Source organism: Lathyrus oleraceus, chromosome 2 (genome assembly GCF_024323335.1).
Source record: "Lathyrus oleraceus cultivar Zhongwan6 chromosome 2, CAAS_Psat_ZW6_1.0, whole genome shotgun sequence".
NCBI lineage: Eukaryota > Viridiplantae > Streptophyta > Magnoliopsida > Fabales > Fabaceae > Lathyrus > Lathyrus oleraceus.
In genome coordinates this window covers 173,386,077-173,408,506 of record NC_066580.1, presented here as the reverse complement: position 1 = coordinate 173,408,506, position 22,430 = coordinate 173,386,077, and the positions used below count along the sequence as shown (strand labels likewise).

The 22,430-nt window shown below is 40.1% G+C and overlaps 1 protein-coding gene and 1 non-coding gene across 2 annotated transcripts; both read left to right on the top strand.

Annotated features, from left to right (window-relative positions):
* Positions 1-5,594: 5,594 nt before the first annotated feature.
* Positions 5,595-6,822, top strand: LOC127118713 (tyrosine-protein phosphatase DSP5). The gene is made up of 4 exons (XM_051048969.1): positions 5,595-5,705; positions 6,116-6,173; positions 6,283-6,326; positions 6,428-6,822. Exons 2-4 carry the CDS (start codon positions 6,149-6,151, stop codon positions 6,683-6,685), a joined length of 327 nt encoding a protein of 108 aa, XP_050904926.1. The 5' UTR covers positions 5,595-5,705; positions 6,116-6,148; the 3' UTR covers positions 6,686-6,822.
* A 14,791-nt stretch (positions 6,823-21,613) lies between these two features.
* LOC127124181 (small nucleolar RNA R71) lies at positions 21,614-21,720 on the top strand. The gene has a single exon (XR_007803808.1). It is a non-coding gene; the product is annotated as a small nucleolar RNA R71 (small nucleolar RNA).
* The last annotated feature ends 710 nt before the right edge of the window (positions 21,721-22,430 follow it).

Here is a 22,430-nt window from a genome sequence, read left to right as displayed (position 1 = left end):
GCAAAACATTTGTTGAATTGAAACAAATGAGAGTGCAAATAATTGGATAAAAGCTCAAATTGATTTGATGGAATGGTAGTCTGTGAATGGCAGGACTCCATAGATCTGTACAAGTTTGAAATCAGTGATATATATTGGAAGAGGGCTACATTGAACATAATGATCCTTTCTCTACCAATTTGAATTTCGATGTATTCGAAGCTTCAGTCAACGACGAATCGAGAATCTCTGACGAAAAGACAGCTGTGGAACAGAAAGTCTTGTCAGGATGCAGTTACTTGCCAAATCCCTAATTTTTGCCTAGATTGCCCCTGGGTGAGGTACTCAATCTAGCGGGATGCAAATTCCCTTTTTTTTCAATGTCTCTAATTTTTGCCTGGATCGCCCTTTCGGGTTTTCAATCCACCGAGACTCTCATTTTTGCCTAAGCCGCCCTTTCGGGTTTTCAACTTAGCGAGCTATTCTGTTTTTTTTATATACTTTTTTTAGGCAAAGTATTTCTTGACTGCATCTGAATTCACAGGACGAGTGAAATCCTCCCCATCCATAGTTGTGAGCATCAAAGCTCCGCCTGAAAAGGCTCTCTTGACAACATATGGACCCTTGTAGTTTGGAATCCACTTGCCCCTGGAATCGGGCGCGAAAGACAAGACTTTCTTGAGCACGAGGTCACCTTCTCGGAACACACGAGGTTTAACCTTCTTATCGAATGCTTTCTTCATTCTCTGCTGATATAACTGACCATGGCACATGGCAGTCAATCGCTTCTCTTCAATCAAATTCAATTGGTCGTAACGACTCTGAATCCATTCAGCATCAGTCAACTTGGCTTCCATCAAGACTCGCATTGATGGGATCTCCACCTCTACTGGGAGAACAACCTCCATGCCGTAAACAAGAGAGAAGGGGGTTGCCCCTGTTGAAGTGCGGACATATGTACGATATCCATGCAAAGCAAATGGCAGCATCTCATGCCAATCTTTGTACGTGACAACCATCTTCTGGATAATCTTCTTGATGTTCTTGTTAGCAGCTTCAACAACCCCATTCATCTTGGGTCTGTAGGGAGAGGAGTTATGGTGTGCAATCTTGAACTCAGCGCACAACATGTCAAAATTTCTCTTATATAGCACTTCACCGCTGAGGTAGAAACTGCCTGACAACCTTCTCAGAGTTTTCCTATCTTTCACAGATGCCCCAGGCGGGTAAATCTGGTTCTGGAGGAAATTCTTGATATCAAAATACCAAGGCTTATCATCTTTCACTTCTTCTACTGCAAATACTTGATTGGATCCATTCGGGATATCAACCAAGTTGTATGATTTATCATGTACTGGCGTAAACGCTTAGCAGCTCAAGCCAAAGCACAGCACGTCTTCTCAAGCATAGAGTATCGAGACTCACAATCAGTGAACTTCTTACTGAGGTAGTAGATAGCAGATTCTTTCTTCCCTGATTCGTCTTGTTGACCGAGTACACAACCCATCGAGTCTTTAAGAACAGTCAGATACATGATCAGAGGTCTTCCTTCTACAGGCGGAGACAAGATCGGAGGTTCAGACAGATACTCTTTGATACTGTCGAAAGCTTTCTGGAAATCCTCGGTCCAATCAAGAGACTGATCTTTCCGGAGGAGCTTGAATATCGGCGCACATGTGGCAGTCATGTGGGATATAAATCTGGAAATATAGTTCAAGCGGCCAAGAAAACCTCGGACTTGCTTTTCAGTTTTGGGCGCAGGCATCTCTTGTATTGCTTCGACCTTTGCAGGATCAACTTCAATACCTCTCTCGCTGACTATAAAACCCAACAACTTGCCAGAACGGACTCCAAATGTACATTTGTTCGGATTCAGACGAAGCTTGTACTTCCTCAAACGCTGAAAAAGGTTCAACAATTGCTCAACATGTTCAACTTCCGTTCGGGACTTAGCAATCATGTCATCGACATAGACCTCTATCTCCTTGTGCATCATATCATGGAACAAGGTAGTCATAGCACGTTGATACGTGGCTCCGGCGTTCTTCAAACCGAAGGGCATCACTCGATAACAGAATGTTCCCCAAGGTGTGATGAATGTTGTCTTCTCCATATCCTCGGGTGCCATCTTGATTTGATTATAACCGGAAAATCCGTCCATAAACGAGAAGACTTTGAATTTAGTTGTATTGTCTACCAACATGTCAATGTGTGGTAGAGGAAAATCATCTTTCGGACTAGCTTTATTCAAATCTCGGTAGTCCACACACATTCGGACTTTTCCGTCTTTCTTAGGCACAGGCACAATATTGGTCACCCATAGAGGATATGTAGAAGTCACCAGAAACCCCGCATCAATTTGCTTCTGAACTTTCTCTTTGATCTTCACTGCCATATCTGGATGAGTTCTTCTGAGCTTCTGCTTCACAGGCACGCACTCAGGCTTCAAAGGCAGGAAATGTTGCACAATATCTGTATCTAGACCTGGCATGTCTTCATACGACCAAGCAAAGATATCGGAATATTCTCGTAGCAAGCTGATCAACCCCTTCTTGACAGACTCTTCAAGGAGTGCCCCAATCTTCACTATCCGAACACAATCTTCAGTCCCCAAGTTGACTGTTTCCAGATCTTCGAGATGCGGCTGAATGATCTTCTTCTCGTGCTCAAGAAGACGGGAAATCTCATCAGGAATCCCTTCACCATCATCTTCCTCTGCTTCAAATACAGGGAATTCAAAATTGGGAGATGGCGTTGGATCATTATGTTCAATGGGTTTTAGAATCAACCTGCATAATGATTTTGGATAATAAAAACTTTAGACTTTAAACAAGCAAATCTTTATGCAGATGAAAAGATTGCTTTTATTCTTGTTTTTAAGGTTTTTTGTGATCACCGATTTCATGCAAAAGCAAAAAGTGAAAACAAATGGAAAAACAAATGTTTAATAATGCATTAATTGAATGAAAATATCATTGTATATATGATGCCAACAATGTCATCACTTCTCCTTTTGGCTTGAGAGAAGGGTTTTTAAACAAAGTGAACACATTACGCTGACTTATGGATGACCGTAGGAACATCCACAACGACCCAATTATGGCAGACACCACCAGGGATAACAAAGTTGCTCAAATCCTCTGTATCCTCTTCCAGAATAGCAACAGTTTCTTCTGTCTGATCGGCGTGAATGAAACCTCCACTCTTGAACAGCCCTGGCTCGTTGAATGCCCCATAAGAATAGCCAATGCCACCCCGGGACTTGTTGTCTTCAAGCTCAATCATCTTCCCTAAACCAGCAACTGCACCACACTCAATGGCCAGTTTCGCATCACGATAGGAAGCAAATGAAGAAGACTTCTTCTCAATTGGCTCAGCAATAGACAAAGCTTGGAAAGGCGTTCCAACTTCATCCTCAGCATCAATATATGAGAAAGAAGACAAGTGGCTAACCAGGAGAGCCTTTTCTCCCCCTACCACAACCAGTTTCTTATTCTTGACGAATTTCAGCTTCTGGTGTAGGGTGGATGTCACGGCGCCAGCCTCGTGAATCCATGGTCTACCAAGGAGACAGCTATAAGATGGGTGGATATCCATAACCTGAAAGGTGATCTGGAAATCCCTTGGTCCAATCTTGATTGGGAGATCAACTTCCCCAATCACGGTCTTGCGCGACCCATCGAAAGCTTTCACAACAACACCACTCTGCCTCATGGGAGGCCCTTGATATGACAATCTCGAGAGAGTGGTCTTCGGCAATACATTTAGAGATGACCCAGTGTCCACCAGCACGTTGGACATGGCGTCGTTCTTGCAGTTCATAGAAATATGTAAAGCCATGTTGTGGTTTCTTCCCTCCTCAGGGAGATCAGCGTCACAGAAACTCAAAGTGTTGCAAGCAGTGATGTTTGCAACAATACTATCAAACTGTTCAATCGTGACATCATGATCAACATAAGCCAGGTCCAACACCTTCTGCAGAGCCTCCCTATGAGGTTCTGAATTCAGGAGCAAGGATAACACGGAGATCTTGGACGGTGTTTGTAGAAGCTGATCTACAACGTTGTACTCACTCTTCTTGATGAGCTTCAGCATCTCATCACAGTCTTCATTCACAATACCACTCGGGCCAACAGAAGAAGCAGGAGTCTTTTGTACAGAGGAAGGTTTGACAACAGGTGCCGGATTCGGAACATTCACTGCAGTCCCAACCGGACGCTCAGCACAATCAGAAACAACGTGAGGTTTCGGGGGTGCAGAAAACACACGACCACTACGGGTCAACCCGCTCACATCAGCAATATTTACCACAGAAGTTGAAGGCAATGACACTTCTTTCCCTTCTTCAACAGCAACAGCACTGTAACGAAAGGGAATCGCTTTCTCAGAAGAATAAGGCACAGGGCCTGCAGGCTTGATGACTAGAGAAGGAGAAACCTTCTGTTTGCTGCCATCATATCGGATAACAACCTGCTCTGGGATCTTGAACACAGGAGAAATCACATTCACCTCAGGTTCATCTTCATCAACGTTTATGTTCTGAAGAATCTTAATAGTCCCATCGTCTAGCAACTCTTGAAGATCCTTTCGCACTTGGCGGCAACCCAATCTGTTGACAGAGCAGATACGGCATTTGTCATGGTCGTGCTCCAGATGACTGTAATCACACAGCAGACGATGCAACTCGACCAATGACTGTCGAATATGGCTTACATATTTGACACTACGCCAAAAACTGGAATAGACAGCGCACCTTAGAGGGCGCTTTATTACAAAAGCGCACTCTAAAGTGAAGCGAAAAAATAAGAAGCGAACAACTGGAATAGACAGCGCACTTTAGAGGGCGCTTTTGTAATAAAGCGCCCTCTAAGGTGAAGCGAAAAAATAAGGAGGAGATAGAGGGACAACAATACAGGGCGCTTTTTAGAAAGCGCCCTCTATGGTTACCCTTAGAGGGCGTTTTTAAAAAAGCGCTCTATAAGTCCATGTGCATTTCCAGTTTATAAAGCGCTTTTGGAAAGCCTTAGAGAGCGCTTTCATAAGCGCCCTCTTAGGCCCCCTTTAGAGGGCGCTTTTTTTCCACCAGCGCCCTCTAAGGTCCCCTTTAGTAAACATTAAAATTATAACATACTGCGCGTTTTGTTATTTCACTCTCTGCTATTTTCGTTCTTTTTCACGTTAGGGTTCTCACTGCTACGATTTTCGCTACTTCTAAGGCGTTCTCCTTCCACCTCTGTTAGATCTACGACGTTTCCTCCTTCTATTAATTCGTTGTTAGCTGTTCGATTTTGACACCATAGGTATTTTTCTAATCTTCATATTACTTGGTTTCTCTTCTGACGTTCGCTATTGTTCATTTTTGGTTTCATTTTTCTTGGTTCATACATTTATTGAGTATTCTCAACAATAATTATTGTGTTGCAATGCTAGCAATGGAGACTAGGCATTATGGGTTAAATTTCACCAACTGTTCCATTTATTTTAGTTCTTTATTGTTAACTATGATTAAAATGACTCTTTATTTATTGATTATTGATATTATATATATATATATATATATATATATATATATCATATATATATATATATATATATATATGGTTAGAGTGAAACTTTTTTCGAATTAATGCAGATACTTGTGTCCTGAACCCTATCCGGAGGAGAATTTGGAGTTTCTTAAATCACAGAATATTCGTCTATTTCAATTTGGAATTGAGGGGAAAACGGTAATTTTTTATATTCGTATTCATCATATATGTGTTCAAATGTGTTTAATCATGTTATTTCAATGTATGATGTTTTGAATTGGGTTTTGATTGTTGTTAAAAAGTCTGTGATTGTTTGAATCATTCTGAATTTTGTTAATGAAATTTCATTGAAATCATGAAATGTATGTGTATTACTCAAAGTTTGAATTTTTTCTGTGATTGTGTTATTTTTGCAGATTATTAGATTAGGGTTTTAGGTTTAATTGTATAATTAGGGGAAAAAGGGGGTTTGGGGTTTATCATAAATATGGGTTGGTGTTAGCTGCTAATAATCATGAAATTTGACCTGTGTGGATTGGTGATTCATTTTTGGTTTTATCTCTTTTTTATTTATTTTAGAGTTAATAAATCTTTGTATTTTTCTGCAGGAAGTTTCTTTACCTATTCTCAGTGATTCTATTATGGAGGCTTTGAAAATTTTACTTGGTATTTGAAGCAAGCTTATTCAACTTTGAAATGCAGATTTTTTGTATATCTTTGTTGGTGTTTCTCTTGTTTGTTAGATATCTAATTCCTTAATTTTGTCTAGTTTCAGATGTGAGAAATCACCCTGTTTTGATTCATTGCAAACGAGGAAAGGTATAAGATTGATCACTTGCAAGTTTATCTTCTCAATTCTGAATTTCTGTTTTGAATTCCTAATTGTTTGCTCTAATGATGACTTTTCTTCTGTAATGCAGCATAGAACAGGTTGTGTAGTTGGTTGCTTCAGAAAGATGCAGAACTGGTGTCTGTCTTCTGTGTTTGAGGAGTACCAGCGCTATGCTGGTGCTAAATCCAGGACAGCGGATTTAACATTTATAGAGATGTTTGACATCATAAATCTTAGGCAGTGCCTCTACAGCATCATCTACCAGTATCAAGGTGCTTCAAAGAAGCGCAGATTGATGTATCAAGGCGAGACTACGCAGAAGCCACCCCGTTTGACATCGTTTTAGCTGCTGCACTGGCTATCAACTCCATTTTTGGATTTGGTAGAGAACTCATACTTCAAAGTAATTTTTTGGAGTCTTTGAACATATATCCTTAGGGTTTTTAAAGATCTTTTGAGTACTGCTATTGACATGCATATTCTCAGAGATGCTTTTGCTACTTAGTTTTATTCATAGTTAACAATAAAGAACTAAAAAAAACATACATCTCAGAGATGCTTTTGCTACTTAGTTTTATTTCTTTTTAAGTTATGAATTGGTTGTATATTTAGAATCTTTAGAAGTTAAACGATTATATATCAGTGGATTGTTGTATATGTATGGATTGTTGTATATAAGGCTTGTTGAATGCAATGTGTGAAAAAGGGCTTCAAATTATACAGTTTTAGGTGTACTGCTTCAATATACAGGTTGTCTAAAATAAATAAAAAAATATAGCGCTTTTTAAAAAAAAAATTTAAATAACCACCCACTTTAGAGGGCGCTTTCCAGTAAAAGCGCCCTCTAAACCCTTTAAATTTCCACTTTAGAGGGCGCTTTCCAGTAAAAGCGCCCTCTAAACCCTTAAAAGTTTCCACTTTAGAGGGCGCTTTCTTTAAAAAGCGCCCTCTAAAGTGGCCCTTAAAGGGCTTAAAGAGCCACTTTAGAGAGCGCTTTCACCAGGAAAAAAAGCGTTGTCTTTACCTATGCCAGCGCCAGATTAGAGGGCGCTTTAAAGCACTTTTATAGGCCAAAAAAAGCGCCCTCTTTTCCCTTATTTGGCGTAGTGTGACCTTGTATTTGCCAGGGCAACCCTGGACCATGTTAACTGACTTCCCATGCTCGGGCAACGGGTTCTTCTTAACATTGGGGCCTGAGTCCTCAAAGCTCAGAATGCCGCATCTCATAAGGTCCTGAACCTTAGTCTTCAGCTGAAAGCAGTTCTCTACATCGTGGCCCGGAGCGCCAGAATGATAGACACAGTGCAAATCGGGCTTATACCACCACTGAGGGTTAGCCGGTATAGTCGAAGGATCCCTTGGAGTAATCAATTTCCGCTCTATTAAAGAGGGATACAGCTCTGCATACGATACAGGAATCAGATCAAAAGTGATCTTCTTCCTCTCATAATTCTGACCAGCTGGATTACTACTGTGAGGCTGGTAAGCCTGCTGCTGAGGGCGATGCTGTTGTTGATGATACGGTTGAGAAGATTGTTGTTGATTGTGTTGCTGATGATGATATTGCTGATGTTGCTGATGCTGATAATTGTCCCTGAAGACAGGTGCTACACTAGCCACCTGGTGCTGATGACGCACAGGCTTCCTCTTATCAGAGGGTCTTCTAGGTTTAGCATGGGATTGCACAGCATGTGCCTCCCCATCTTTCTTCTTAAACGCCCCATATCGTTTAGAAGAGCCTTCATCTCTGGACAAACATCCTTCCCGGACTCCTTCCTCCAAACGCATCCCCATGTTCACCATTTCGGGGAAATCAGAGGGAGCACTTGCAATCATCCGCTCATAGTAAAATGAACTAAGAGTCTTCAGAAAGATCTTAGTCATCTCTTTCTCTTCCAGCGGAGGAGTAATCTGAGCTGCCAGCTCTCGCCACCTTTGGGCGTACTCTTTAAATGTCTCTTTGTCCTTCTGAGACATGGCTCTGAGTTGATCACGGTCAGGAGCCATATCAACATTGTATTTGTACTGCTTGACGAAGGCTTCGCCAAGATCGTTGAAGGATCGGATGTTTGCGCAGTCAAGGCTCATATACCACCGAAGAGCTGCACCGGACAAATTATCTTGGAAGTAATGAATCAGCAGCTGATCATTATCCGTTTGAGTAGACATTTTCCTGGCATACATAACCAGGTGACTGAGCGGGCAGGAGTTCCCCTTGTACTTCTCAAAGTCAGGGACTTTGAATTTGACGGGTATCTTAACACCGGGAACCAAGCACAGTTCAGCAACAGATTTGCCGAACAAATCCTTCCTTCGAAGGGTCTTCAATTCCTTGCGGAGTTCAAGAAATTGGTCATTCATCGCATCCATCTTCTCATTAACATCTGGGCCCTCAGACGGCTCAGAATGATAGATGGTGTCGTCTACCCTAGGAATGGTATGCACGACAGGAGGAGGCACTGCAAGGACCGGGCTAGATGTCGGCATGGAAGCAAAGGTTGGTGCAGGGAGGTCAGGCATAAAACCAGGAGGCATACCCCAAGGAAATCCGGACGGCATGGCATTCGGCACAAAATGGGCACAGACGGCTGGCACTGTTGACGAAGCAACCTCAGAAATAACAGTCCTCTGGGGAGGAGTTGCAGGTGGTGGAGACGGTTGATTCTGAGCAGCCAGAAATTGCTCCATCAAAGCACTCAGTCTGGCAACTTCTTCTTTCAGCTCGCGGTTCTCTTGTTCGAGTTGATCTATCACTCTTGCAGAATTAGCTCGGGTGTAGTACCGATGAGTCAGCTTGTCTTCAAAATAAATGAAGAGCAAAGAATTAGGCCACAGACAAGAAGACCGGAACAACACCTGCTTATGCAAAATGATGCATGCAATGTTTGTGCACATGCTTTGTTTTTATTTCAAGGAACCTTTAGGGTATCATTTGCAAATTTTGAAATTTAAAGCATTTAATCACATATGGAAAATATCTCATCAAATATATTCGAGACAAAGAAGTACAACATTGTCAATCATATTACAAGGGAAAAGGAAAATAGACATCCTATGGATCCCTAGAAGCTCGAGATGCTGGAAGACGAGATGCACAAAGCCTCTTGATCTCTCTCTCATAGGCTGCTTCCATATCCGCTTTCTCCTTAGCAAGTCGATCATACTTCCTCTTCCAGAATTTGGAAGACTGAAGAAGCAGAGAAGTCCAGGCATCATTCGGATCATCTATCACCTGATGCTCGAGAAACTCGATCAGAGCGTCCTTCTCCTTAAGCTGTTGAAGCAAATCTTCTCTTTCACGGATCCAGACACGTGAAAGGTCTTCGTCTCTCAACTCCTCTACGCCTTGGTTAGGAAGGGTTGAAGGCCCAGCCACAACCAAAGGTGTAGGTCTCGGATAATCATAAGGCATAAGATACTCAGATGCTCTCTGCCTGACCCAAGTCGTATATGGCTCCAAAGCAATGCAGTTCTTCGGACCTAACTCACTTCTACCCTTCTTGTGAATCTTGCGCCAAGCGCGGACCATCCTGGCTTTCAGGCCTTGGGGATCTTTACTCTCTTGAAAGAACACACCTTCTAACAGAATGTTATGGGGTTTATCCTTTAGGGGGAACCCAAGCTGACGACGTGCTAAGATAGGGTTGTAGTTGATCCCACCACATGTACCAAGAAGAGGCACATTAGGGAATTCACCACAATAATCAATGATCTGAACTGTATCATACACGCGATCATACCAAGAGATATCGTCATTAGTGAGAGACATAAGTCTCGTAGACCACCGTAGACATCCCTTGTTCTCCTTGAAAGCGACCGTCTGCGGTAAGTGAGAACTAAACCACTTATACAACAGAGGCAAACAACACACAATAGCTCCTCCACCCTTTGCATTCCTCAGATGCAAAGAGAAATAGGTATCACCGAACAGAGTAGGAACGAGATTAAGAACTGAAAAGATCCTAATGGCGTTCACATCCACAAATTTGTCGATGTTGGGGAACAATACCAAACCATAGATGAGTAGCACAAATATAGCCTCAAAGGCATCCTCACTCATGGCCTTCCCATACACGGTAGCTTGAGCGACGAGGAAATCAGAAGGAAGACCCTGAATTCCACCTTTGGTGGTCATATGCGCTTCAATAAGGGATTCATCTATGTGCAACAAGTCTGCAATCTCTCGAGAAGTCGGAATACTCTCCAAGCCACTGAACGGCACCTGATCCAGAATAGGAATACCCACAAGATGAGCATACTCCTCAAGCGTAGGCAACAGCTGAAAGTCTGGAAAAGAGAAGCAGTGATACAGAGGATCATAGAACTGTGCCAAAGTACTCATCAACCCTTCATCAACCTGAGTAGTCAACAGAGGCAGAAGCTTCCCATAACGAGCTTTGAAACCCAAGGGATCTAATACATAAGATGTCAGATTCCTTAACTCTTTCAGATCGGGCTGTCTAAAGCTGTACTTCTTTGTATGCCTTTTTGGTCTTTCCATGTCTGAAAATTTTGCAAATAAACCCTTTAAGTTCCTTGAAAATTTTCTGATTTTTCTGATGACATGAATGCATGAATGTATGAATGCAACAATCACACTCAAGTATCAAGCAAATCACACCAGACAAAGGTCATGGGAAAGCTCATAGTATCCTTAATATCAATCATCCATCTTGGTGGATTATGGTTTTCACCTTGTCAACACCCAAGTTCCATTGATATTAACGATACATGAACCGGCTCAATCATCCTTAATATCAATCATCCATTTTGGTGTATTATGGTTTTCACCTTATCAACACCCAAGTTCCATTGATATTAAGGATGTCTGAATGACTCAACCATGAATCACGGGTTTGTTGAGAGTCACGAGCATGGAGTCTCGGTTAAGAACCACCCAAAGGGAGTGTACTAGGGTTTAAACCTGCCGAACATGTTCTACCAGAGGTTCCCATAGTCATCATCCCATCTTTCGAATATTATCGGAGGAACGAATACTCGTTTTCCAAAAATATTCTCGAGAGAGACTCTTATGAGTGTAGTATCGCGTAACAATCGCATCAGATCTTACATTTGAACGACCTCCGCACTACGTCCTAAAAATAGGCCAAGATGGGCTTGGTAAACTAAGGTCCTTGGCTTCTAAGGCACATGATTGAAAGAATAATGCGTAACCACAAATAACTTGTGTGACATTATTAATCCAACATGACCTCCACCAAGTGAATGGACTCGCAAGTCAACTTGCTAAGGAATACTCCACACAAGTCGACGAGACTATGCCATTCTCCTATCCTAAGGTGCACTCGAGTTCGGGTATAGAACTCATCTCACAGAGATCACCAAGCAAACAAGCAATTGTATATCAAGCAATTCAATCATTACAATCAATACAGTAATCCCAAATTGTACAGAAATATGTCATATAACAAATAAACAAATATCATACAACAAAGGTGAAAAGTAGGCAAAACCACCAAGGATTTTACTCCCTAGTGGAGTCGCCACTTTTCTGTAGCGGTGTATTCGTCACTTTATGATTTATTGATTAAACCAAAAGCAAAGCATACAAAGATAGAGTCGCCACCGCACTTTTATTTATCCAAAGGAATGGCTAAAATGCGAACAAAAGCCTAAGAAGTTTTACACATAGAAAACTAATGAAAAGGTCAGAGATTTGGGTAAGGGGTTAATTACGCAATGGGAAGGTGTTAGGCACCCAAAACGTCCTAGGTACTCCTAGGGAGCCCTTTTCACAACTTGTTGTACGAAATGTTATTTGTTTATGAAATATTTATTGTGCAAACATGATTGAAGGGATGAGAAAAGAATGTACAAGTTATTATTTTTGTGTTTGAACGGATGAACCCGCTGCGTACGTACCTTTCCATGGAAGGTAAGGATCAAAACGCCGTAGTTCGGCTAAAATATTTCCAAAAGTAAGTGAGTGGATTGATTTTAAAACAAAAGCCCTAAGGTCTTTCATTATCCACGGGAGAAAACTCAACCTTATACAAACAACAAGTCCACCATGTGAGAATAACTTCGACATACTAGAGGGGTTAACCCTGTTTTCAGCATGGAAGTCTTACAGTTCGATCACTAAGGACAAGAGGCGAGATTAATATCAACCACTAAGATAATTGAAACCTATGGCTAATGTATGAAAACTTGATTAAGAAGTGGACTTGGGCCACAAAAGCAATTGAGTGAGTGAGATTAACCAGTTTGGAGTATTTACAAAAATGAAGTCAAAGTATGATTAGAATTCAATTCAAAAGAAGTATTGTGAAAATGAAGTTTGAAAATCAGAGGCTTAGGGCCTAGGTTTCTAGTTTGAAAAACATGTGAAAATGTTTGCACAATAGTTTTTAGGTTTTGGGTTAACATGCAAATGGAGGTTTAAAGAAACAAAAGGTGGGAGGGTGAGGAAGTAAAACTTCTTAGATGTTCACCTCTTGAGATCATATGTAGATGATCCAAGTGATTCTTTTGGAAAAGGCAACATAAAGCAATAAGTAAATAAAACAAGATGGATACCAGATGCCAATCTATGGACTTATACTAGTCTCACAAAACAAAGAAACAAGGATACCAGAGGCCAATCAATGGACTTATACTAGTCTCACAAAACAAAGAAACAAGGATACCAGATGCCAATCAATGGACTTATACTAGTCTCACAAGGGAAACAAAACATGGATACCAGATGCCAATCAATGGACTTATACTAGTCTCACAAAGGAAACAAAAACATGGATACCAGATGCCAATCAATGGACTTATACTAGTCTCCTACCATATCACAGGAAACAACTGCCAATCAATGGACTTATGCTTGACTCCTCCATGGACAAAGCAAAATGTTACAAAATAATGAATATTGTTTATGAAATGATATACAAGTAATGATGATAAATGCACAAAGGCACACTCAAGCAAATATGTACAGATGAATCAAGTAAGCAAACAAACAAGTCAATTAGCACACACTATACACAATCAATTTGGCTCAAGCAAGGTTAGGCTTTACAGCCAACTGGAATGGGGTGTTTTGAGCTCTTAACCCTAACATTGAGAGTTAGGGTGAAGCAGATGAAAAGGAGATGAGGGGTGTGCCTCATAGCTCTTATCCCTGGCATGGGAGAGCTTTGATCAATGGAAAGTGTGGGAGTTCAAAAAGTAGGAACTCTTCTCCACAAATGATTGACTCTATAAGATCTTGGGTTCTTATTCACAATGCATCAACACATGGTGTGAGCAAGGTGAATGACACACTGAGTAGCAGGAGATGGATTACACATCTCTTTTATCTGCCAATTGCGTCTAAAGAGGACTTTACCTGCTTGGCACAAAATTAAACAATCACAAGCATTGCCTCTTAAGGAGGGCTTCAGACAGGTGCCTGCCAAAGTAACATGACAGGTCTTCCAGACTACTTGAAGATTAGGGATTATACCTAAGTGGTTAAGCAACCAAGCAATGCAAAGTTCAAGTGAACTTAAAGCAACTTAGGTACCTGTGGAAACAACTAAACAAATCAGTACAATACTCAGACAAACAGACAACAGTCAATAAGCAACAGACAATCCCAATATACAAAATGTGTAAGCCAAAAGGAAAACTCAAATGAGTTAGCATCAACCTACAAAACACACAATGTTAGTAATCAAAAGCAAACATCAATATTCACATGATGAAGCATCATCAACTATGGAACTTGGATGCTTAAACCTGAAATCAAAGATCAAATGTAAGCAACAAACCACTAGGTCAAAGCCTAGGGTCAAAGATGGACAAAAAATTCAAAACAAGGGCTGAAATTCAACACAAAGTAACTTCAAACACATATTGACATATCCTAAAAAGGCTCACATCAAAATCAATCATCAAATGCATTTCATGATCAAAAGAAGTTCAAGGCAATTTCAAAGGTCATATGTGATCATCATGAATGAAAAATTCAAATCAAAACAGAAATGATTCAAATAAATCTGGAAAAATTCATGAACATTCAAGACATCTAACATGATCAACATACAAAAAATCAAAAGCATCAAAGATCATTTAGCATGGAAATTAAATGGCACAAGTTGGACAATCAAAGGTGTGACACAAATTGTCACACCAAGTTAACACAAGCATAAAACAGAAATGGTGATTGAGAAAAATGTCAAACCAAAACCAAAATGTCCAGCAATGTGTCTAGAATCAGCATGCAAAATTTCACATTCATTGGATGAAGATCAAGCATTTCACAATGAGATAAGCAAGGCAAGGTCACAATTAGACATATGATCAATCAACCTAGCACCAAATAAAATCCATCCATGCACAATTTTGGAAATGATCATGATAAAAAACTAGATAGAACAAGGATCAAGATGTAAAAAATTGGAGATAAAATGATGCATTTTTCAAATAGTTATGATTTTTCTAAGTTGAGGAAAAAATTAAAATGGAAATGGACATGGCATGTGGAAAATAGGAGGGAAAGGATAAAAATGATGAAGGATTTGAAATAAATCCCCTCGCTAGGATTCGAATCCGGTAAGGATTCAAATGTGTGGCGCGCGCTTGACATGAAACGCGTTATTTCATTAATGACTGGACTGTACAGTCATCAGTCAGCGCCCAGTCAAACAGCATGGACCAATGAAAATGCAAGCATGGCGAAGACGTGGACCAGTACATGACAAACCCTAGCACAACGTGGACAAAACTAGGAAAAGCGTGGCCAATGAGTAAAACCGTTACTGAATCATGAACTTCATCTTCTTCATGAGGAAGAAGATGAAGATTGCAAGAACATTCATGCGTTTTCCAAAATTTCCAGCAATTGTCCAGAAAATTACAAACAGCATACCAAAATAATCCTCATGCAACATAGAACATGGATCGAGCAAAATCTAAGCATAAAACATCATGAATAGAGAGAATCGATCAAAACCATTTCAACATGTCAAATTTCAATTTCACATATCTCATGGTACAGTGCATCATTTCACACGATTCTTTCACCAGATTCACCAGGAGAACAAGATCTACAATAATATAGCAATGAATTTCAAAATTAAAAGGTTCGAATTATGACCTCTTGAAGTGCAGAGCCTTTGGATTCACACGATCCACAGCTTGTACTGGTCCAAATCTACTCTACAATACTTGAAATGAAGTTTGATGAAGCAATTGAAGCTTGAGAGATGCTGGATCTAGCTCAAAATAGAATCTCCATTTTCAACTTCATCAACTTGAACTGCATTATTCTTGCACGAATTCAACAAAACAACACTTGATCTACACTAAATCCAAGCTAGGGAACCAGAATATGAAGTCAAAATGCAATGCTATTTGGAAGAAAATTGAATTATGAATGAGAGAAAAATTTGAAGTGAGAGAGAATTTGGATCTTGAAATGTGAAAAAATGATTAACCCCCTTCAATTCTGTTAGGGTTTAGGTATTTATATGAAGTCCTAATCACTTTGCTAATCCATAATTAACTTGGTTAATGATAATAAGGTGTTTTGCAAAAAATCAAAATTTACATGGTGCATGTACCATTTACACGTGAACAGTACCACTCCCTTCATCAAAGTCACTTAAAATTCTTTTTTAAACCCAGTGGTAATGGTAAAAAGTCCATATAATGCACCATTTTTGAATTTTGCAATTTCCCTCCAAAAAAGACATGGATTAACTAATGATCATGTGATGAGATTTCATGTAATGTGATGCACGATTTGGAAATTAGAGGTCAAGAGGAGAATGTTGCAAAAAGAGCCACTCATTTTGGAGCTTTGGATCAAAAGTTATGCCCATTTGAAGTCCCATGCATACTTGGCAATGATTGGATCATATCTCCTCAACCACACATCATATGCTCATGATCTTGGACTTTTTGGAAATGGGAGAGAAATATCTACAACTTTCATGTTTAACAAAACTTCACTTGAAGCTTTTTTGATGATGCAATATTAAGTTGAAGTTGGTCCAAAACCCTTCCATTTTTGGAAAGTTTAAATTATGGGTCACTTTCTATTTTGGGAAATTTTTGACTGGACCTCAAATTCTTCAATGTGAGTGTTTAAAATGTCAAATCAGACCTGTTTGAACATGAATGAAGTATTTCCAATCATTTCCCACCTCCAAATCCACAGTTGACTTTGCAGTTGACTTTCTAGGTCTTCAGATGACTTGGAAGTGTTCTGATGAAATTCAAGCCTCTACCCCTTGGGATTTTACTTCAAAATGTCATCATAGCTCATATGAACTCTTGTGAATGATTATGGGGTTCAAATATCAAGAATGAACACCATATATTGCTCAATGAATGTCTTTAATTGCCTTGACCTGTTATTGCTTCATCTGCAAGATAAAGGTTAGATGACATATTTTTGTACTTTTGGTTAGTGATTAAAAGAAAAGCAATGACATACAAATGCAAGGAATGCTTGGTGATCAAGAACCACTCAAAAGAGGATCCCACCCACAGGGAAGGAAGCAAGGTGTCCAATGATCCTTGAGGCAATGCAATGATATGATATGATGCCATGAGGGATCTTAGGGACAAAATTGGGGTCTTACAATAGTGATAATGTTTCAGACGCTGCCCGTTTACGATAAATGCTTCCGTAGATTTTCCTTTAATTTCTACAGCTCCACTAGGAAAGACATTAGTGACTTGGAAAGGGCCTGACCATCTAGAGCGTAGTTTTCCTGGGAATAACTTAAGTCTAGAGTTAAACAATAGGACTACATCGCCTTGTTTGAAAGTTTTTCTTGATATGCGCTTATCATGCCATTTTTTCGTTCTTTCCTTGTAGATTCTGGCATTTTCGTATGCGTTTTGTCTAAGTTCCTCTAATTCTTTTATATCAAGGATTCGCTTTTCACCGGCGGCCTTATAGTTTAAATTTAAATTTTTAATAGCCCAATAGGCCTTATGTTCTAACTCTACCGGGAGGTGGCAAGATTTACCATAAATAAGCTTAAATGGGGTTGTTCCTATGGGAGTTTTGTAAGCGGTTCGATATGCCCATAAAGCTTCGGGTAATTTTGATGACCAATCTTTCCTTGAGGTGGCGACTGTTTTTTCCAATATCTGTTTAATTTCTCTGTTAGACACTTCCACTTGTCCACTGGTTTGAGGATGGTAAGGTGTCGCTACTCGATGTTTTACACCATACTTAAACAATAGCTTTTCGAGTATCTTAGATATGAAATGCGATCCACCATCACTGGCGACCATTCTTGGGACACCAAATCTTGGAAAGATTATATTCTTAAAGAGTCTAGTTACTACTCGTGTGTCGTTTGTTGGAGAAGCTATAGCTTCAATCCATTTTGATACGTAGTCAACCGCTATGAGTATGTACTTGTTACCGAAAGAAGGTGGAAAAGGTCCCATGAAATCTATTCCCCACACGTCGAAAATCTCTACTTCCAAAATGCCCTTTTGTGGCATCTCGTCACATCTAGATATGTTTCCTGTGCGTTGACACCTATCACATTTCTTGACAGCAGCATGCACATCCTTCCATATGTTTGGCCAATAAAGACCGGCTTGTAGGATTTTAGAGCAGGTCTTGGATGTACTTGCGTGTCCACCATAAGGAGCGGAATGACAATGTTGGATTATACTTTCTATCTCTTCTTCAGGTATACACCGACGGAAAATACCATCGGGGCCTCTTTTGAAAAGTAAAGGGTCGTCCCAGTAATAATGATTTATGTCATGGAAGAATCGTTTCTTTTGCTGGTAGGATAAATCAAGTGGAACTATTCTGGCGGCTAAATAATTGACAAAGTCGGCGTACCATGGTGTAACGCATACAGCCAAGGTGGTCTCTACCTGTTCATTAGCTCTATTTTCTTCCAAATTAGCTATAAGTTTATCGTACGAGAAGTCATCATTGATCGATGTTCTTTCCGGTTCCAGGTTTTCAAGTCTAGAGAGGTGATCTGCTACTACGTTTTCAGTTCCTTTTTTATCTTTGATTTCCAAATCAAATTCTTGTAACAACAAGATCCACCTTTGGAGTCTAGGTTTAACATCCTTTTTTGGTAAGAGGTACTTAATGGCAGTGTGGTCAGTGTAAACGAATATTTTAGCTCCGACCAAGTAAGAACAAAATTTATCTAGTGCAAATACTACTGCTAAAAGTTCTTTCTTGGTCGTGGCGTAATTCATTTGTGCTTCATATAGAGTTCTACTTGCATAATATATGACGTGAAGTTTTTTATCCTTTCGTTGTCCTAAAACAGCGCCTACGGCGTAGTCACTTGCGTCACACATTATTTCGAATGGTTCATTCCAATCCGGAGTCTGCATTATGGGCGCGGAGATCAATGCTTGTTTAAGTGTTTGAAATGCTTCTAAACATTAATTGTCGAAGATGAATTCAGCGTCTTTCATTAATAATCCGGTTAAAGGTTTAGTTATTTTAGAAAAATCTTTCATGAATCGTCGATAAAAATCGGCATGTCCTAGGAAGCTTCGTACTTCTCTCACAGTTTTCGGAGGTTGAAGGTTTTCGATTACTTCTATTTTGGCTTTGTCTACTTCAATTCCTCTATTTGATATGATGTGTCCTAAAACAATTCCTTCTTGTACCATAAAGTGACATTTTTCCCAATTAAGTACTAGGTTTACTTTTACACATCGTTCTAGAACTCTTTCTAGGTTTTCAAGACATTCTTCGAAACTTTGTCCGCATACGGAAAAGTCATCCATAAAGACTTCCATGATGTTTTCGACAAAATCGGCGAATATTGCCATCATGCACCTTTGGAAGGTTGCAGGAGCATTGCACAAGCCAAACGACATTCGTCGATAAGTGAAGGTACCAAAAGGACATGTGAACGTTGTTTTTTCTTGGTCATCAGGATGAATTGGTATTTGAAAGAAGCCTGAGTAACCGTCCAGATAGTAGAAATGAGAATGCTTAGCTAATCGTTCTAACATCTGGTCTATGAATGGTAAAGGAAAATGATGTTTTCGGGTTGCTTTGTTTAGTTTCCTATAGTCAATGCACATTCTCCATCCCGATTCAATTCGTTTGGTTGTAGTTTCTCCTTTTTCATTTTCGATAACTGTTATACCTCCTTTCTTTGGTACTACGTGTACAGGACTAACCCATTTGCTATCGGATATAGGATATATGATACCTGCCTCTAATAACTTCGTTACTTCCTTCTTTACTACCTCACTCAGGATCGGGTTTAGTCTCCTCTGATGTTCCCTAGAAGTTTTACAGTCTTTTTCTAGCATGATGTGATGCATACAAATAGAAGGACTTATCCCTTTAAGATCGGTGATGTTGTATCCTAGTGCGGTTGGATATTTTCTTAAGATATGTAGGAGTTTTTCGGTTTCGAGTTTTCCTAGGTCTGCATTAACTATCACTGGTCGTTCAAGTTCTAAGTCTAGGAATTCATATCTCATATTTTTGGGAAGTGTTTTCAGGTCGAGGGTTGGTTTCTTAAGGCATTGCGTAGGATTCGGTGTTATTGCTAAACATTGGTTCAGTCTGTCTTCTACACGATAGTCAGACAATTTGTCATTTTCTAATTCTGTTTCTTTTATGCATTCATCGATGATATCCATGAAGTAACATGTGTCTTCTATTGCAGGTGCTTTCAAAAATTTGGAAAGAATGAACTCAATTTTCTCTTCTCCTACTTCGAAAGTGAGTCGTCCTCGTTTTACGTCTATGATGGCACCGACGGTTGCTAAGAATGGTCTTCCCAATATAATGGGGGTAACTTCATCTTCTCTTATGTCCATAATTATAAAATCGGTTGGGATGTAGAATTGACCTATGCCCACGGGAACGTTTTCAAGAATTCCTACAGGATATCTAACGGAACGATCTGCTAATTGCACAGACATTTTAGTTGGTCTTAATTCTCCCATTTCCAGTTTCTTGCATATGGATAAGAGCATAACACTGATACCGGCTCCTAAATCGCATAGAGCTTTGTCTATGACAAATTTTCCTATGTGACAGGGTATAGAGAAACTACCAGGATCTTTAAGTTTAGGAGGCATATTCTGGATTATTGCGCTACACTCAGCAGTGAGTGTAACGGTTTCGCTATCTTCAAGTTTCCTTTTATTAGAAAGAATTTCTTTTAAGAACTTAGCATATGAGGGCATCTGTGTAATAGCTTCTGTAAAAGGAATTGTGACGTTTAATTATTTCAGTAAGTCAACAAATTTCTTAAATTGGCCCGCGTCTTTGGTTTTAATAAGTCTTTGAGGATAAGGGATAGGTGGTTTATAAGGTGGTGGAGGTACATAAGGTTCTTTCTTTTCTATGGTTTCCTTATTACACTCTTCCTTTTCCTTAGGTTTATTTTCTTCCTCAGTTGACTTTTTAGAGTTTTGGTTTTCAATCCTTGGGTCAGATGGTCCTTCTACCTCTGTTCCACTTCTCAATATAATTGCATGAGCGTGGCTTTTCGGGTTAGGTTGGGGCTGTCCAGGAAATGTACCAGTTGGGGCAGCAGTAGGCGCTTGTTGTTGAGCTACTTGCGAGATTTGTGTTTCCAGCATTTTGTTATGGGTAGCCAGGGCATCTACTTTACTTGCTAGTTGTTTAATCTGTTCGCTAGTGTGTACATTCTGGTTTAAGAACTCTTTATTGGTTTGCTGTTGAGAAGCTATGAAGTTCTCCATCATGATTTCCAAGTTGGATTTCCTAGGGACGTTATTGTTAGGTGTAGATGGGGTCGGCTTTTGATATCCAGGAGGTATAGTTGGAGCTTGACTGGGGGCTTGACCTGGTGCGTATAAAGCATTATTACTCTTATATGAAAAATTAGGATGGTTCTTCCAGTTTGAGTTATAGGTGTGCGAGTAGGGATTTCCTTGAGCATAGTTCACTTGCTCTGCTTGGATTCCTGTTAGGAGTTGACAATCTGTAGGAGTGTGACCTTGGATTCCACAGACTTCGCAATTTTGAGTTACGGCAACCACGGTGGCTGGAGGTGATACATTTAAACTTTCAATTTTCTGAGCAAGAGCATCCACTTTTGCATTAACATGATCAAGGCTACTTATCTCGTACATGCCTCCTTTTGTTTGAGGTTTTTCTACCATTGTTCGATCGCTTCCCCACTGATAATGATTTTGGGCCATGCTTTCGATAAGTTGATAAGCATCGGCATAAGGTTTATCCATAAGCGCACCACCTGCGGCGGCGTCTATTGTTAACCTTGTGTTGTACAAGAGACCATTATAGAAGGTATGAATTACTAACCAGTCCTCTAAACCATGGTGTGGACAAAGTCTCATCATGTCTTTGTATCTTTCCCAAGCTTCGAAAAGAGACTCGTTATCTTTCTGTTTAAATCCATTTATCTGGGCTCTTAACATAGCTGTTTTGCTTGGAGGAAAATATCCGGCAAGAAAGACTTTCTTCAACTCATTCCATGTGGTGACTGAATTGGAAGGAAGAGACTGAAGCCATCTTCTAGCTTTATCCCTTAACGAGAAAGGAAAGAGACGAAGTCGAATTGCCTCTGAAGTGACACCATTAGCTTTAACAGTATCAGCGTATTGGACAAATACGGATAAATGAAGGTTTGGATCCTCGGTAGGATTTCCAGAGAATTGATTCTGTTGCACTGCCTGCAACAGTGAAGGTTTAAGTTCGAAGTTGTTTGCTTCGATTGCGGGTGGAGCAATAGTCGAATGCGGCTCATCTTGCGATGGAGCGGCGTAATCTCGAAGAGCACGAGCTGGTTCTGCCATCTCGGGTATCGGCGAAGGAAGGAGATTTTTGAGATCAGGAATTTCGATTGGAGGAAGATTGTTTGCAGCACGATACTCCCGAATTCGTCGTAAGACTCGGAGATATCGTTCAACGTCCTTGATTCGTAAGTAGTACGGTTCCCCTTGTGAGCGAGTGTGTGGCATACAAATCAACGAAAAATATGGGAAAAATAAAAATTGCCTTAGTCTATACAGCGTAACAGAAGAGTTACGATATCGACTAAATAAAAGTCCCCGGCAACGGCGCCAAAAACTTGATCGCGACGTTATGAGTCTATTGGGGTATTAACTGCAAGTGCACAGTCTAATCG

Excerpts from the sequence above, each read along its gene's own strand:
- LOC127118713 (XM_051048969.1), top strand. The coding sequence starts at position 6,149 with ATGGAGGCTTTGAAAATTTTACTTG. Across the intron at positions 6,174-6,282 it reads GGCTTTGAAAATTTTACTTG|ATGTGAGAAATCACCCTGTT; the intron begins GTATTTGAAGCA and ends GTCTAGTTTCAG. Across the intron at positions 6,327-6,427 it reads TTCATTGCAAACGAGGAAAG|CATAGAACAGGTTGTGTAGT; the intron begins GTATAAGATTGA and ends TCTGTAATGCAG.